This window comes from Pogona vitticeps, chromosome 1 (assembly GCF_051106095.1).
Source record: "Pogona vitticeps strain Pit_001003342236 chromosome 1, PviZW2.1, whole genome shotgun sequence".
Taxonomy (NCBI): Eukaryota; Metazoa; Chordata; class Lepidosauria; order Squamata; family Agamidae; genus Pogona; species Pogona vitticeps.
In genome coordinates, this window is record NC_135783.1 from 80,360,249 (window position 1) to 80,376,059 (window position 15,811).

A 15,811-nucleotide genomic window follows, 5' to 3' on the forward strand; every position below is an offset into this window, starting at 1 on the left:
TTGTTTTGTTGTAGCAGAATCAGGTATTGTTCTTCCTTGGGTAGAGGCTGCAATAAATTCTGGATTCAAAGGGCTGTAATTACAAATCCATTTTTTGATGGACATCCTTAACTTGAACTCATTTCTGATGCCTGAGTGAAGTAAGTTTGCATTGTTATAGTTTTAGAAGAGGTAACAGTGTTAGTCTGTGCATGCATGTAAGGCAAAATCCAAAGAAACAAAACATTAAAAAAAAACTGTGGCAATTTAAAGACTATTATATTTTAATGTAAGCTTTCATGGATAAGTCTGCTTGTCCACATAAGCTCACATTAAAACATAATAATAGTCTTTAAATTGCCACAGGTTTTCGTCTTTTTAAAAATATCTTCTTTTGTTTTGTTTTGTTTCTTTGGATTTTGCCCTATATGTTTGCAATGTTAGTTACTGTGTTTCATTTTAAATGTGGAATTTTCTCACCAGAGCAGTTGCTAAAGAAGTATGTACAAACTGTTCACAACTGTAGGTATGTAAAGAATTTTTAGTACTGAAGTTGCATATGAGATTCCATACACTCGGTGTATAAATGTTTGCATCTGCACAGTTTATGAATTACAGTATATAAATATATGTTTATTCTTATATGAAATATATATACAGTTCTGTTTTTACAGGGTTTTGGAAGATTTAGATAAAGTAATTTCTTGGCATTATTCAACATTGTTTAAATGCTGCCTTACCAGCTGTCTAAACAGAAAGGTTTTTTTCATATCATTTCATGCCAAAGGGTTAGTGCTTGTGGAGGCTTCTGGTGACTATACTGTGCTATGTTTAAACGTGACTTTGGTAGCTAGCCTAGATATTTTTAACTGGCTTCAGTCTTTCATGTTGCCAATATACTTTACAGATGTTTTGTTTTTGCTGACATTAATAGTGACATTATGTTGTATAGCAGCACATCATTATAAATATCTTTTAAATTCCCTGTGGATGAAGCTATAAATGTAGATATTTCAAACAAGGATTTAGGTATTTAAATGGTGTAAACTCTCATTCCTCTCTGTTCCAAGTGATACATTTTAGGCTTAGATTAGGCAACACCCATGGTCTCTATTATTTTATTGCCTTCAAAATTTATATTAATGTTGGTTTCTTTCCAGTCTGTGTCACTTTTAGGTGTCTCTCCATACATTTGTCCCATTTCTGTGCTAAGATCTGCATTATCCAGTTGTAGGTCATAACTAGAATAGGCCTGTTGAATAAATGGGGTGTTGGTGAGTCAGCTGCTTTGTAAATTCCATTGACTGAATGTGTCTCCTCTACTTGTAGCTTCTACTAAATTTCAGTCATTATTTGCATAAATGAATATGTTTTATCTCAAAATATCATTTGAAATTTATTTAAACCATATTAATTTTTTTGAGTTGAGAATTGCATAGACTCATAAGAGTTTGTTTAGGCATCCTTCAGTCTCGAAAGACTATGGTAACGTGCTCTGTATGGAGGACTTGGAACAGTGTCTAGTGTGGCTGAGGAGGCCAATTCGAGAGTGACAATTGTCACTCATAAGAGTAAGAATAAGAATAAGACAGTGGATTAGGTCAGTTTGTATCAGAGTTTGTGAGGGGTTTAAGAATTGTGGGAAGCTGGCTGGCTGTTTTTGTCTGTGTTTTGGGAGGAGAGGTTCACAGGAAAATGTAATGTATATTTTGCAAGAAACACAAAAACATGTTCACTATAATGTCTTGGAATTTACTAACTTTCTAGTTTTTTTTATTGGTTACTCTTGTACTCTGTCCTTCTTTCAGAATCTTGGAATGGTGATTTAACCACACCAAAGCTGAGAATTGACAGGTAATTTGACAGCTGCTTGGGCATTGAAGCAGTGAGATAGGGATTTGAGACTGAGTTTCTTTTCACCCTGCAAACATCACACTGAATCCTGTGGTGGGCAAGAGCATCTGTGAAAATAAGTGGGAGTAGTCAAAGAAATACTAAATCTTAAGCCTCCCCACCCCGACCTCCCCTACAGGTAGCATGGCTGCAGGTGTCCCTTAAAAGTACATATGTGTCCCCTAGCACCCTTTGGGTTCCTCATCACCTTCAACTACTTGAAATTCTGGGGGTATCCATCCCTACTGTAGACCATGGACGGTCAGCCTATGACCTGTAGCTCTTACCATTAGCTATGCTGTCCAAAGGTGCTACCAGTTACTTAGAAAAGACCTATTGAAATCAAGGGGGCTTTGTTAGTTATGACCAGCTGGCCTCATTGATTTCCTCTGATCTCTCATCATAACTGAAAGAGTGACTAGACAGGGAACCTGGTGCAAGTTGAAAAGTATGGCTTCTCTGGACGTAATCACTCTCCTAGGCATTTAAGTCAATGCTTGTGTTCACATGCAAATGCAAACTTATCCTGGGACAAGAAATTATACCACACCTCATCAAATCGCTACAATTCTTATCAAGGACCAGGGACTATTCTTATCAAGGATCAATATTCACCCATCCTTCTGTCAAAAATGACACCCTCTTCCCACCCTTCCTTTTGTCCCTTACTGTCAGCTGGTAAGTTGACTTTGTGATTTGTATACACTCATACAGCAGAAGTCTGTTATTTCAATTCAGTGATACGTCACGTACAAAAATATATATAAGAAAATGTATAGTGGCAGCGGGTCCAAAGACATAAGTGCTGCTGCTGCCTTCTCTGCTGCTGCTTGAGTTTACTAATCCTTTCTGCTCAAGGTGGATGAATGCCTCTTCTGCCTGCAGAAACAGGATTGGCCTCTGCTGCTATTTCTACCTCCTCCTTGTCTGCCTGTCAGGAGGCCAGACTTATGGAGTACTTCAGTCCATTTCAGTGTGGTGAAACTTACTGCCAAATAAATGTGCAAGTGAAAGATGACTGTCTGGCACTTCCTTTGAGTAAGCACAATTATGATCCAGAGCCATCTAGCCATAGAAAGCATTGCTTCACTTTGGTTTAGGCTGCCATTTATTAACTTCAGGATGAGACAGGTTAGGTTGTCTCTCTGGCTGAAGACCAACAGCAGCTGGAAGTGCTTGAATCTTATCTGGATTGGATCCTGGAGTTTGACAGTTGTGGTGGGTGGTTTGTCGGGGAGATAGCAAAGCATGAAGGAAGCTAAGAAGAGCAGCTGAATCTGAAGGGTAAGAAGACGTGAGTGGAATAGCATTGCAAAACCCAATTGAAAGTCTTATTAGTAAGAGATCTATTAGTGCAGGGAAATTAACAAACAGGGAAAGGTGGTAGTGGGGTTGGTGGTAAAGGAAGAGAGGCAGCAGGAGTTTTAATCTGGGTGCAAAGGGGGAGGGATGCTACTTCTTAGCTCAGCATTTATGTGACATAGCACTGAACTGGACAGCATAATAAGAAAAAAAACTTTGGATTAGAGGCAGCAGAAGAGAAGGGTTGTTCCCACTGTATAATACCATGTCACACCCCTAATAAAAACATTACTGTAAATATCACTCTAGGACAACCCCCCCCCCCCCAACTTTGATTTGATACCGGCAATCATATATGTCAGAAATGAAAATGGAACATTGTGATCACATTCATTTCAGAAAAGTAGAAGGCCCGCTGGCGGTACGAAAAAAGTACAAACATGCATGGAAAAAGGATGGCCTGGTTCACACTTAGTTGATCACTGCAAAATAGATAGAACTTGACTGTCCCAACAGCAGGATATGATGGGGGAGGGGATAAATCGTAAATACGATCACCCATAAATTTATATCCAGCCCACTGTGCAAAACTGCCTGTAGGTCTTGTGTTTGGAGGTTACCACTGTTCAAAATAAGTTGCTGTTCAAAATAATTTTCAGAGATGCTGGTTTTTGTGTGTCAAGTTCTCTTTGTTATTGTTTTTATTACCAAGTTCTGAAGAAAGCTAAATTGCTGTTACTCTGTAAAAGCAGCAATGCCACAGCCAGAGATACCTTAACTATCAATTGCTGATAATATCCATTCACAATTACATAGCTATTGCTCTAAAATTGTTGATCTTAAATACTAGGAGTAGCTGCTTGGAGTAGCTTTTATTGTAAAACTTCACAGCATGTGCCAAATCAAGAGAAAAATTGCCGAAATGAAAGATAAATGCCATAATTCTCAACAGTGTGATACGTGACACTGCTGGGTTGTAGCCAACCATTGTGTATATTGATCATTTTATAGAAAAACCATTTTGGTTATTGCTGTCATTGGAAATTAACTGTTACCGTCTTTTTGATTAAAATTTTTTATTTGAAATATATTATCCCAGCATGTCATACCACTCCTTCCAAGTTTAATTAGTTAACCACTTTTATATTGATAAAATTGTTTACTGTGTATAGGAAATGGCTGTCTGTGCTTGAAGTGGTAAACACTTTAGTGTAGATGAGTATTTTATCACTTTATCACCAATTACCTCATACTGCCATTTTCCCCAGGAATGACATTGATGAGTTCGCATGCATTTCATTGTTATATTTACCACTTACAGGGGATTAGGAAGAACACAGTGTGCCCAAAGCTGATCATGTGAGCAAGTGTATGCCCAGCCCACTGTTAATTAGCTCCATTAGCTTATCAGCATTTGCTTAATAAGCAATTAGCAATGAACTTAATTCATTCACATTTGTGACCTACACAATTTAACCTACTTTGGAGTAAAATCTCAGTCAGATTCCAACCACTAGACTGTAGATGTTTCACAGTTGTTGTCACCTTTGCTGTCCAAGGACTAAATTATCATATTGCTTGCCTTACAGTAGTAACATGATAGTCCGTTTTGATCACATTTTGGACATAAAAATCATACACAAGGAGCTTCAAAAACAGTAAAAACACAGTCTGCAGGATTTGTTGCTTCTACATTTTCAGTATGTTGGGTATGGGTTTATGTATGTGCATTTTGGTTGCTGAGGATTTTAGTTTCGTTCCCTCCCCCGGGTCCTGGCCTTTCAACTTCCCCTTCTCCTTCTGGTGATGAGGAGGAATTCATAGGGACTTTACTGGATTCTTGTACTTGGTCTCAGGATGGATAGCTGGAAATGCTTATATTTTTCCAGTGGTGTGTTGTAGTGCCTGACTATGAATAAAGGTTGCTGTATGTTCTGACTGATGGTAAGCAAGAGAACACACTTTTATGAATTTATGTACCCCTTATAGATAGTACATCTTAACAAACTGTTGGACCATTTTAGGTTTCGCACCTATGTTGGGTATATCACATCAGTTACCGAGCACTGATGCTCAAAGGAACAAAATGTGCCATCTAGAAATCCTGTAATCAAGGATTGCAGTACATTTGAATTAACAGGACTGGCATTACTAGTTTTGTTCCAACTGTATCTGAATTTCTAGTTACTACACACTGTAAGTTTAGCTCCTTTTCACAGATATAAAGAATGCTTTTCTGTCATAGTGCTGGGGTGTACCAGCCTTAGCAGCTTTGTCATTCCATTGCTGTTGCAGATTACAGACATTTCTTTTTATTTATTTTTGGCAGCACATCTTTGGTCCCATGTTTTTTTAGTTGCCTCAACAGCTGCATGGGATAATTTAAAATCCTTTAATATTATGCAACATAATGGCTTTTGTCTCAACATCAGCAACAACCGCTGCTGAAGAACATATTTTCAGATCTTGAAACACATTGTAGCCTATTATGTTCCAAGGGTACTGGGCATTTTCTCTTATTTTTTCTGAAGACAAATTATAACCCCAAAAGGCCCTTCACATTGCAGTCCAAATTTGGTGGCCAGTAAAAGTGGAACAAAATACAGTGGTGCCTTGCTTAACAAGGATAATCTGTTCCAGCGAAATCGCTGTAGAATGAAATCCTCGTAAAGCAAAATAGAAAAGCCCATTGAAAAGCATTGAAAACCCTTCAATGCGTTCCAGTGGGCTGAAAAGTCACCATCCAGCGAAGATCCTCCATGGGGGCAGCCATTTTCAGTGCCTGTAAAGCGAGGAATCCGTCCTAGAAAACAGCGGGGGGGGGGCATTTTGTACACCTGTAGGCCATCTTGAAACCTGATGATCAGCTGTTTTTAGATCGTCTTAATGTGAAAATCGGATCCCAAGGCAGGGAACCAATCATCGTGAAGCGGATTTTCCCCATTTAAACCATTGTTTTGCGATCGCTTTTGCGATCACAAAAACCTAATCAGCAAGCAATTTCCTCGTTAAGCAAGGCAATCGTTAAGCAAGGCACCACTGTAATGAAGGAGAAAGTCAAAACTTAAAAAGAAATCCCAATCCATACACTAAGGTTTAATTTTTTAAAAAACTTTTATTAACCTGTTAAATGCTACATGCCGTTCTTAGTGTTAGTAGATAACTGCCTTTGAAAATCCTAGAGGAGGATAGAGGTATCCTGGCCTTTTTCTTGACTGAACCTGTCTTCATCTTCTAAAAGAATATTTTGAAACATTTGATACCTGGACCTGTGCACAGCTGCCTTTTAGTCAATGGGAAGTTCTGTTAATATTTCTTTCCAAGGTCTTGCCTCCTCTTTGATGAGAAGACTATTGTTTGGAGGTAGTATGATGTTCCAAGAATGCCTATCCTTTCCATTGGTCATAGTATGAACTGTAATTTTGTTGTATTCATATACCTTTCCTTCGGAGGATATTGCTGACTTTCCACAGAAAGAATAGACAGTCTTATAATTCACTGGTCCACCTTTTCCAGGGAATAATAAAAGATTGGCAGTATCCAAATGGTGGCTTAATTTTTCAATTTTAAATATTTCAAGGCACATTTCTGTTTCATTCAGTATTCACATGCCCTGGCACATCCTTTGGAAAGTTCCTCAGAGGACAATGCAGTCTCACTTAGCAACATGAAAAATGCCAAAAAGGCACATGACTTGGAATAGGGTTGTTTGTGAAGATGGGAGAGGCATCTAGTAGGCAATGCAAGGACAGACAGGCAGCTGGATAAACAGCTTCTTCCTTGGCTCTACTTGTTTTGTTGTTGTTGTTTATAGGAGTTCCAGAAAATGCTTCCAGACCATTCGCTCTAGATGTTGATCAACTGACCAGATTTTATTGTAAAAGTCCCACTCCCCCATCCAGTGTGATGCCTGTCACTTACAAAAGGAACAGAATCTAGAAAGAATATCAGTGTGGAACAGAAGGGATTGGCTGGTAGATGGTCCATCCTGTGAAGCAGAAAACTTTTTTCTAGATTACTCTGAGAGGTAATACTAGCATGAAAAGTTTAAAACATCTAGGTCGGTGATAACAGGGAAGACTTAGGATATAACACGTGGACTTAGAGATATCAGGAGATTAGACAATGTCCTGAAAGGCTCTTTCCAACTCCACTGTTCTATGATTCTATCTGCTACACCATACTAACTCTCACAGAAGGTGTGGACTCTTGAAAAAAGAAACAAAAAGAGAAGTGGGTCTCCATTTGCTTCCTCCCCTCTCTTCAGCTTTTGAGAGCTGGATTTAACTTCCTCAAAGTGCAGAATCTCCTGGTCTTGGATTGCTCACTGCCACAATACAGACAGTATTTCTCCTCCTTGTTCAGAGTTTGCCAAGCTGTATGCTCACCTTTCTTAGAGAGAGATTATGGGTTCCCCTGCTGTTGAGGTCACCTGTGAAAGCAGACTTGGATTCTCTTAAGTTACAAGCCCTGTGATGGAAGGATATACACATAAAGCCTTCCTTCAAGACACATTCATCCCCACAGCTTTCAAAAATTGACCTTTTATTCAAAAGGAAATAAAAATACATGAGTGTAATATTTCTGGGTTACTAACTGTTGTGAATAATATAAAACTGTAAAAATTACTCTGGGTTATTTCTTATGAGAATCAACTTGAATGTAGGAAATAACTCTGCCTCATGTAGGCAGCCTCCAAAATAATGACTCTGTTTGAAGAGCCTTCCACAAAACAGGAGCTTGGCGCTACAGAACTCAGGTGAAAGGTGAGAGAAGAACTACCCAGCCCTACAGACCCTTGATGCGCGGGGAGCCAGATGCCTAAACCGAGGAACACAAGCTAAGTTAGAGGATGGAATAGGAATAGCCAGCCTCCAGTTCAATCCACAAGAAATCTGAATGTATTCTCTGCCTTGAAGCCCCAAGGCAGATAATAATTCCTCAAGATAAAGACCTTCTTTAGGAGCAGGTTTTTCCTGCCAAGAGGATCCAAAGACTGGATCCTGTGGCTGAGTTCTTCCCCTTGCTGCCGGATGGGACTCCCAACTGTCCAGCTCTAAAAAGGCCTCTAAAAAGGATGAAAAGTACGGTGGTGCCTCACTTAATGATTGCCCCGCTTACGACAAAATCGCTGTACTACGATCTTTTTGTGATCGACCAGACCAGATGGGCGGGATATAAATCAAATAAATCAAATAAATAAATAAATAAATAAATAAATAAATAAATAAATAAATAAATAAATAAATAAATATACAAGCAGCAAAAATGGCTGCCGTATGGAGGATCTTCGCTGGACGGTGAGTTTTTACCCCATTGGAACACATTGAACGGGTTTCAATGCATTTCAGTGGGGTTTTTAATTTCGTTTTCCAATGTTGTTGCTTAATGGTGATTTTCCTGGAACGGATTATCGTCAAATGAGGCACCACTGTACTGGTGACAATGTGTATTCTAGGATCTTTTTCCTGAGTGCCTGAACCTTTGCTTTGGATTCCTGTGAGAAAGCAAAGGGTCTGGGCAAGTATATTTGCAAGAAGTGCCGCTTGATAATTAGCAGCTCCTGATGTTCATGAATGTCTCCTACGTATCATCCAGATCATTTCAGTTGCACTCTCTGTGGAAAGGAGCTGATTGCTGAGACCAGGGAGAGCTTTGCTGCCTGCCATGCCATGCCATGCCATGCCATGAGAACATGGGCACTCCAACATGTGGGGCTTATCATGACCCATTGAGGGTTGAGTGGTAAACACTCTGGGAAAATTTTGGCATGTGAATCATTTTGTCGTGTCGAATGTGAGAAGCCATTTCTGGGGCACTGGCACTGACGGGGGGGGGGGAAAGGCTGGCTTGTTGTGTGGTTCATGGATTGTTTCAGCTGTGCTTTTGGATCCTCTTTTTGGGTTGCAGTATGTATTGCATAAAAGTGTGTGCATATGTTTTAAGAAAGTGGGGAATAAGATGTTCCCTGAATAATGTCTAGTCAAGTGCTTATAACAGTAATGTAACTATATCACAGTTCACATAAAAGCACATAGTTACAAAATACAGTAAATCCTAAATTCCATACCGAGATGATGCCACAAAGTACCGATATATTTTGCATATAGGCACAAGATATGTGCAGGTTTTGGGGAACATGCACTCTTCATCTGATAAGAAATTACAAATAAGTGGAGTAGTTGGGGGGGGGAGGCAAGGAGCAGAAGGGAGGGAGCCTTACCTTAACTGCTTGCTGTTGTTCCAGGACATAATAGAGGGATGCTGTAGACAAAGCAGAGGGTCCCATTAGGCGTTGAATTTCACTTTGGCTAATACAGTCACCATCGGAAAACTGAAATATTAGGAATTTTAGGTCCTCCGTCTTGCACAGTAATAATACCACATAATGAATTCAAAGCTGTACCCCCTCCTATCTGGTCACATGGTGGAAAAGAGGGCCACTAGACAGCAGTTATTCACATTTTCTGTGCTGAAATTAATTCTAAATAGTGGACTAGGCAAACAGAGTTAATTCAGCCAAATTATCTGTTTCCCTCTTTTCTTTAATCATGTCTAGTCCCCATAGGTATAAACTCCATGTAAATTTCATGCTAAATGGCTAAATCAGGTGAGAAATCTATAATTTCGGAACTGCAGGGCTGGAAGGGATCCAGTGGATCATTGAGTCCAGCTCCTGTCCAGGAGGCACAGTGGGGAATTGAACTCCCAACCTCTGGCTTTGCAGCCAAATACCTGAACCACTGAGCTATCTAGCAGTTTTTAAAGTAAGTGATCTCTGTGTGGACACAAAGCAAATTCCATATGGCATTAATAACTTTATGGGACAACCAGAAAAGTACAAACAAGTGTGCAGAAGCTTTAAAAAAAGGATATAAGCTCTAAGCTAAAAATACTCCACCAAAAAATGAGATGTTAAACATAAAAGGAGTGGGGATCAGTTTTTTCTTGATTGCTTGCATATCCCAATAGTTCACAAATACATGTGTATCTTCTATTTTTTTAAATGTATATAATTTATTTGAAGAAGTTCTTCAGTCACTAATTCATGCCATATGGTAAAAATACTCAGTAAACAGGATTTTAGGAATGATCCCATTACTCTTTAACAGTATCTTCTTACATCATATAATTAAAATACACCTAATTTGTCAGAAATGCGTGTTAAACTGTTGTTTGGTTTTCAGACCTTTGTGATCTTCTTATGTATTTAAAAACCTTAAATCTGGTAAATGCATAGACTAAAGTAAATTAGTCTGGTTTTCTCTCTCAGCTTTTTATACTTGAATTGCAAAATCAAGTAAATAGAAATAATTTACAAAGCTCAATGATTTATCTATATAGTCCTGGGATACAGTTAGCTCATTTCTAATGTGGATTAGGCATCTTTTTTTTCATTGTCAAACATTTTTCATCCTATTGCTACGAAGTCGGTATGGCCTGAATCTCCAGTGCCTCATTATACAGTATTCTATTGCTTTTAAAATAATATAATGTTGTATAGCAATCTGTAAGTTAATGATAAACATTCATCTTAAATTAGTGTAAATGTTGACATGTAAAGTTGAACAATGAAAATGCTATAACATTTCTCAACGTAACAGAGAAATAATTAAAATTGGTATATGTAAGACTTTCCTGTTTTTAAAATGATGAAGCACTGATTAATGTTAATGGGTGTCCAGGAAATTTATTCTTTGTTCTGGGGCCTAGGGAATATATTTTAATCCTAGTTTTAACTATTGAATCAGGATAGGGCTGCTGAGGCAGATCTCCTGTCCCCCTTGCACAGATGCACATGTGCCCAAGCACACATGCCCCCCACATGCACAGACGCCCTCCATGCATGCACGGATGCCCTCCATGCATGCCCCCACCTCCCTCGCGCACACAGACGTACTCCCACATGCATACACGCACACACAGATGCCCCTCCGCATGCATGCTGAACCGGTCTGTGGTGTCAAAAGAGTTGGAGATGACTGCATTAAAGTCATTAATTTTCCTTCATTTTCTCACCATTCTTATAAGAACTGTGTATAAGAGTTATGTTGTCTAAGTATACAAATTATAAATTGTAACTGGTTTTCCTCTTTTGATTCTACATGCGAGTATGTGTGTGAGCTTGAAAAAAAAGTTGTGACACAGTGCTACTATATTCTGATTTTGTAACCGCCCTTACTGCTGTAAGCACTGTAACTTAGCTTTAAATAAGCTTTTAAGATACAGCCATCTGTGAGGGACTGTAGTACCTGTTGTTCAGAGAGTGACAAATAATCTGGGATAAAGCTTAAGCGAAGCATCAGAGTTCAGCTGAAGCATATAAAGAGGCCAGCTGGAAATCTGTTTTCAGATTGAGGTATTTCACAGACTGTTATTAAATTTCTTTAGATAATGGTTTGAATCCGGTTGTGGGGCCGTACCTGAAATGGAACCTACTTAATGAAACTAGCACAAAGGAATTGTAAAATATTTCGATACACGGCTCTTAAAATTGTGTTGGTACTAGCCTACTCAAAAGGATAAGATGTCACTTGCTGCGGAATCTATTTCTTTTTGCCTGAAAGGCTTGTGAGAACATCAGCATTACAAACTGTAGGAATATTGTGTGGAAATATCTCAGAATGATTGCCTACGTACATTGCCTGCCTTCAGATCCAGGGGTTGGTTGCTTGCAGAGAAGCAGGTGGCAAGCCTGCTACGATGATGATGATGATGAACTCATTCCACTGCATTCCAGCAAAACGGAGATAAATCACACTAAGGTCCATGAGCACTTCAGGAAAAAATGGCTGCGCAAAGATAACAGTACTTTTTGGCCAAGTAAGAATAAATTATCTACTTTACTAAATTGTTATATTTGAACAAGTGTTTTATATGTTTTAAACATATATCTAAACATATATATGTTTTTCTTTTGTAGTAGTATAAAAATGCCTTCTAGAGCAGTATAACCTGTGATAAAATGCGGAAGCACAGTTGTTGAGATACATTTTGAGAATCTTTTGCTCTCTGTTTCGTCTTAGGTACATGTGTTTTTACACTCTTGTGCATATTTGTGCAATGGTATTATGGTGTTGACAACTAAATATCTGCCACCACTCCAACGTACAGTATAATGTAGTTTGTTACAATAACTCTGTTTCTAGTGTGGCATAATGAGTCCTTTTAAAAATAAAGGAAAAAATTCTATTTGAACTTGTTTATGACTAGTTTTTTTTTTTTTTTTTGCATCATTGTTCTGTGCCATGCTTTGTCCAAGGAGGGGGCATGTAGCTGCTCAAACACTGTGTGAAGATTTAGGGGAGGGGGAATTGAACACGTACTACTGCAAAGTTTTTTGGATATACTTGTTTTGTATTTAAAGAGAAGGGAATGAGTAGTGAGTGGTTACTGAAACATAATTAATGATTTCTTAAACAGCAATTAAACTGATTTTATTTACTCCATTTTTTCTGATGTCTTATTATTTAGATTCTGATGCATCTAAATAATAAAAATGACCTAACAATATATTTTCTAATGGAGGTTCAGCTTCAGAGGCAAGTTCACATTGTCTTCCCTGTTTTAAATGTGAATTCAAGAATTCTGCAAACCTTTTCTGAAGATTGAACACTGTATACCCAAAAAATCATTTTGTCATATATATTTTCCACCGGAGTTAGAATGTTGTCATATGTTTCCAGTTCCTCTTTTAATCTGCTTAAAATGTCAAAATTTATTATAAACTCACATCTCAGGAAAGGGTGCAATTTATTGCTGTTTCAGAAACAAATTATAAAATATCCTCTTTTTGGAAGACATACTCTGTTTTTTAATTAAATTTGCTAATGTGTTGTAGTAAAAGAATATTTTACTAATTATAATAAAAGAATATTTTACTAATTATAATTTCAGAGAGAAGATCTTGATATAGATTAAGTGATAGATTGCTGGATGCAATATGTTACTATTAACAAGAGGTTTTTGCAGGGTTATGTTCCCCCCCCCCCCCCCGCAATAGTCAATGTGATCTTTGTTTCTGTAGGAACATCTCTAATGCTGCAAAGTAGAGATACTGATACTAATGAAGAGTTTCTTTTAAATTTAGTTTCAAGAAAATCTTGTCTTAGTGTCCCTTTGCCAAAGCAAAGATTGTGTAGTTAGATTACTATGCATATTCTCATTCCTGTCCCAGTGGCAGGTGCAAATCAGATGGAAAATGGAACAGAATAGATCAGTATGGACTTGTGGCATGCTTTAATGCAGTGTTAACCATACCCTTTGACCTTAGGTTCACAAACAGTCCCTGTGCATCTGCTGCCACACATGGCTACAAGGTTTGGATTCCCTAAGGCCCTATTTTCTTAGTGCATGTGGGAAGACAAAGTATGGAGGAAGTTTACTGATACTGTATATATATATAACATAACTCTTAATTAATTAATATAGTGTGGGGCTACAGATTTTTTATATATATATATATAATGTTGGGCTACAGATTCTTTTAAATTGGCAACTGCAGAGATTGGTTTTTTTTAAAAAATTGTTTACAGAGGGAGATTTAGCAGCATAAAAGAAGTAAATGTGTTTATGTCTTCAGTGGCCTTTGGAAAGGGTTTAACAGTTTAGGGCACTGAGATACAACAGAGTTGGAAAAGGTATCTCATTTTATCTGTATCTAAGAGCTCTCTAATCAATCGTAGGCTGCTCCCTTACCTCATCTCTAGTTCTATCTATAATCTTGTTAGAACATCTTTGTTTCTCTACTCCCTTTGGCACACCTCTCTACGTTATTATCACTGAGTCCAGCCACCCTCCTACTACCTTGACCCAGCATTCAGCAATGACTTATTCCATCTACAGTATTAGAGTCCCCCCAATGCTATTGCCAGTTCTGCATCCTTTTGTACCCCATTGTATTTTAGGACCTCTCAGATCTTTCTTTGGTTTCCTTCCCAAAATTTATTTGCTCCAGTTGGAAAATGTCCATGAATGTAACTGCACATTTTAATCTGTATGTACAGTTACTACAATTTCCTTGTCAGCTATGGTTAGATTATATATTATAAATTTAATAAATTTATATTTACATGAAAAGCTAGTTTCAGTTGAATTCAGGATTATTTGAATATATGTAGCAATTAACTGCAGAGAGCCTGGATAGTCCAGCAGTGCGAGCAGAACAAATAGAAGTACTAGGCCATCAGAGTGCCTCACTAATACCATTTCATCACCACTGGCACGTCCACAGTGACATACAAACCCAGCAACCTAGATTGACTGTTGGCAGATGGCCAGTCACAGGATGGCATCAAATAGTATTTGAGCTTCTAAATAGACTCTTCTGCTCAGCACTTATTTCTTTTGCCACAATGATAGATTTATCAAGGCAGAGCCTACCTTTAAAAAAAGGTCTGTCATTAATGTTAAATTAGAACATTCTAAAATTGATCAGTCTGTTACCATTCCTAAATTGAATTAATTTCTTCAAGTTTTTTTGCATGTGCGAGGGGACCACTGATGGTGCTTTAGGCAGTCTGTTTGCATTCTCCCCATATACACCCAGAGAGCCTGGGCAGAGCTGCTGTGGGCTCTCAGAAAACCTGGAAGGATAGAGGCCCAGGTTTTTCTGGGTAGCCGGGGAATTGGATTAAAAGAGGGCAGGGGTTTTGGTTTTTCTCAGCTCACAACATCTGGCAAAGGGTCAACAGAGGAAGAGGAGACTAGGGGGCTCAGCAGCAGAAGTACTGCAACCTCTGCACTATGAATGAGCTGACTGGGAACTGAGAGGATGGTCCCCAGCATAAGTTGGTGAGCAGCTTCCCTGTGGCAAGGGGCTGAGGCTGTAGAAGAGGGACTTCTACCACACCAGCCCCAGAGAAAGCTCTTGCTCCAGCGGATCTATGGTGCCTGAGACGCATGACGGGTCCTGCGGTGCCTGTCCCACCCCAGCTGAGGTGCTGGTTGTACAAATGCCAACACAAGATAGAAGGAGGCTCCTTGAAGCCCAAGAGGCCAACCAACACTTGCCATCAGCTGCCTCTACCAGCCCTCATTATGGGACTGCAAGCAGTGAGCCTCTAATGGCCTCAGTGACGTGAACTGGGGCCAGCACTCAGTTGACTGTTTCCAGGGGTGGAACTAATGCAAAAAACTCAATATCTGGGGCATGAGAAACCAGTGATAGGGAACCGTAGTGGAAGCCTCCTAGCCAAATAAAGAATACCATTACCAGCAACTTGGAACTGATGGTGTTATTGGCAGGAGACACCAGGACCACTGGTGCCGTTGGGGATGAGGGAGTGGTAATGGCAGTGGTGGGCCTCACAGTTGGTAGAAAATTAATAGAACAAAAAGATTTTTCCCATTTTTTTCCCTGCCGAAAGGTGGTAGAATTGAATGAATATTTAGATATTCCAGGTTTGCATTGTTTCCCTTTGCAGACTCCTAGTGTGATGTTGCCTTCATTAGTTTATATCCCGGAGACATGGACCGATGGCCCTCTAAATGTTATTGGACTATGCTTCCTATTATCCTTGACCGTTGACCATAGGACTGATGTTGTTTCCACAACTGGAGAACCCTGTGTTTTTCCAGTCATGATGTCAAAAGTATAAAAAGAACTGTTGTGGACCAGATGCTGTTTTATTAACTG

General features: G+C 38.9%; 1 protein-coding gene across 9 annotated transcripts in view; it reads left to right on the forward strand.

Moving 5' to 3' along the window:
• Positions 1–15,811, forward strand: part of NHSL1 (NHS like 1) — a 201,226-nt gene that overhangs the window by 108,183 nt on the left and 77,232 nt on the right. Inside the window, exon 1 of one of the 9 annotated variants that reach the window (XM_072996061.2) lies at positions 11,146–11,997. The exons of the other annotated variants lie outside the window; for them this stretch is intronic. Coding sequence (XP_072852162.2) covers positions 11,799–11,997 — 199 coding nt within the window. The 5' untranslated portion in view covers positions 11,146–11,798. Of the gene's footprint in view, positions 1–11,145; positions 11,998–15,811 lie in introns of those variants that run through there. 9 annotated transcript variants of the gene reach the window in all.